At 34.6% G+C, this 1,027-nt stretch overlaps 1 protein-coding gene across 1 annotated transcript; it reads left to right on the forward strand.

Moving 5' to 3' along the window:
* Positions 1-6: 6 nt before the first annotated feature.
* LOC105273025 (uncharacterized) lies at positions 7-800 on the forward strand (the record flags this gene model as incomplete). The annotated part of the gene is made up of 2 exons (XM_011315261.1): positions 7-174; positions 590-800. Coding segments are annotated over exons 1-2 (354 nt in total), but the record flags the coding sequence as incomplete, so codon positions are not given.
* Between the last annotated feature and the right edge of the window lie 227 nt (positions 801-1,027).

Here is a 1,027-nt window from a genome sequence, read left to right on the forward strand (position 1 = left end):
AAGTAAAAATTTTTTACAACGATAAAAAAAAATGGGCAGAAAGTACAAACAACGATTGATACCAGAGCAGGATCGTCGGATATGCGGTAGCATTTGCTGTTGTCAGTTAACAATAGTCATCAGCTGTGTTGCTCTAGTTTACCTGAGTGTTGCTGTCTATATACCATCGCACAGGTAATTTCTTCACCCTCATTACTTGTCCACTTATGTCAAGGATCCATTGAAATTACTAAAGCAATACACTCAAACAATTTTTTCCATTCTCCAATCATTAAACGAGATAAACAAGAGATAATAACTCTCAATAATTAATAAATTATTCATCCCTATTTCCCCACTCCCCTATTTTCTACCCTGAACTCCAATTCTGAATTAATCAATTCGATTAATCGATTAATTGATATGTATGAATTAATGAAATAGATTGATAAATTGGAATTACGAATTCATAATAATTTGAGAATAATTGTTATTTTTCTCAGGATATTTTTTAAATAAATAATTTTCATTTCTCCTGGGGTTTTTATGATCATTATTATGGAGTAGGGGGATTGGTTTTTTTTGCTAGAATTTTTTTTTATCATTTCAGGGCATTCAACGCGGGAATCGATCCGGAACCCGTGATGTGTCAAACGGTTAATGCTACATTGGTAAATTATTGCGCTTGGGCTAGCTGCGGCGAGTGGTGTTTAACAAAAACAACGGGTTTTTGTCCTCAAATTCACGCAACAGTGAGGCGTAATGGAACCGATCTTGTCCTTGAAAATTGCACTCAATTTTCCAGTATCGCGTGTCCACAGGTGATGATTACATCCACTCGTAAAATTCAAATGTCCACCGAATCCCGATAATCAGAAGACGAAGAAACAAAATTCACGACTAAAATTTCCGGAGAAATATGTGGTCTTATTTTTTAATAACATAAAATAGTGATATCGATTGTTTTTTTCTGGGAATAGAGTAAACAATTCGAGGATTGCATGAGGCGATAAGAATTTTTCTCTCAACAGAGGCTTCCATTGAATTT

The sequence above is a fragment of the Fopius arisanus genome, unplaced genomic scaffold (genome assembly GCF_000806365.1).
Source record: "Fopius arisanus strain USDA-PBARC FA_bdor unplaced genomic scaffold, ASM80636v1 scaffold00653, whole genome shotgun sequence".
Lineage (NCBI taxonomy): Eukaryota > Metazoa > Arthropoda > Insecta > Hymenoptera > Braconidae > Fopius > Fopius arisanus.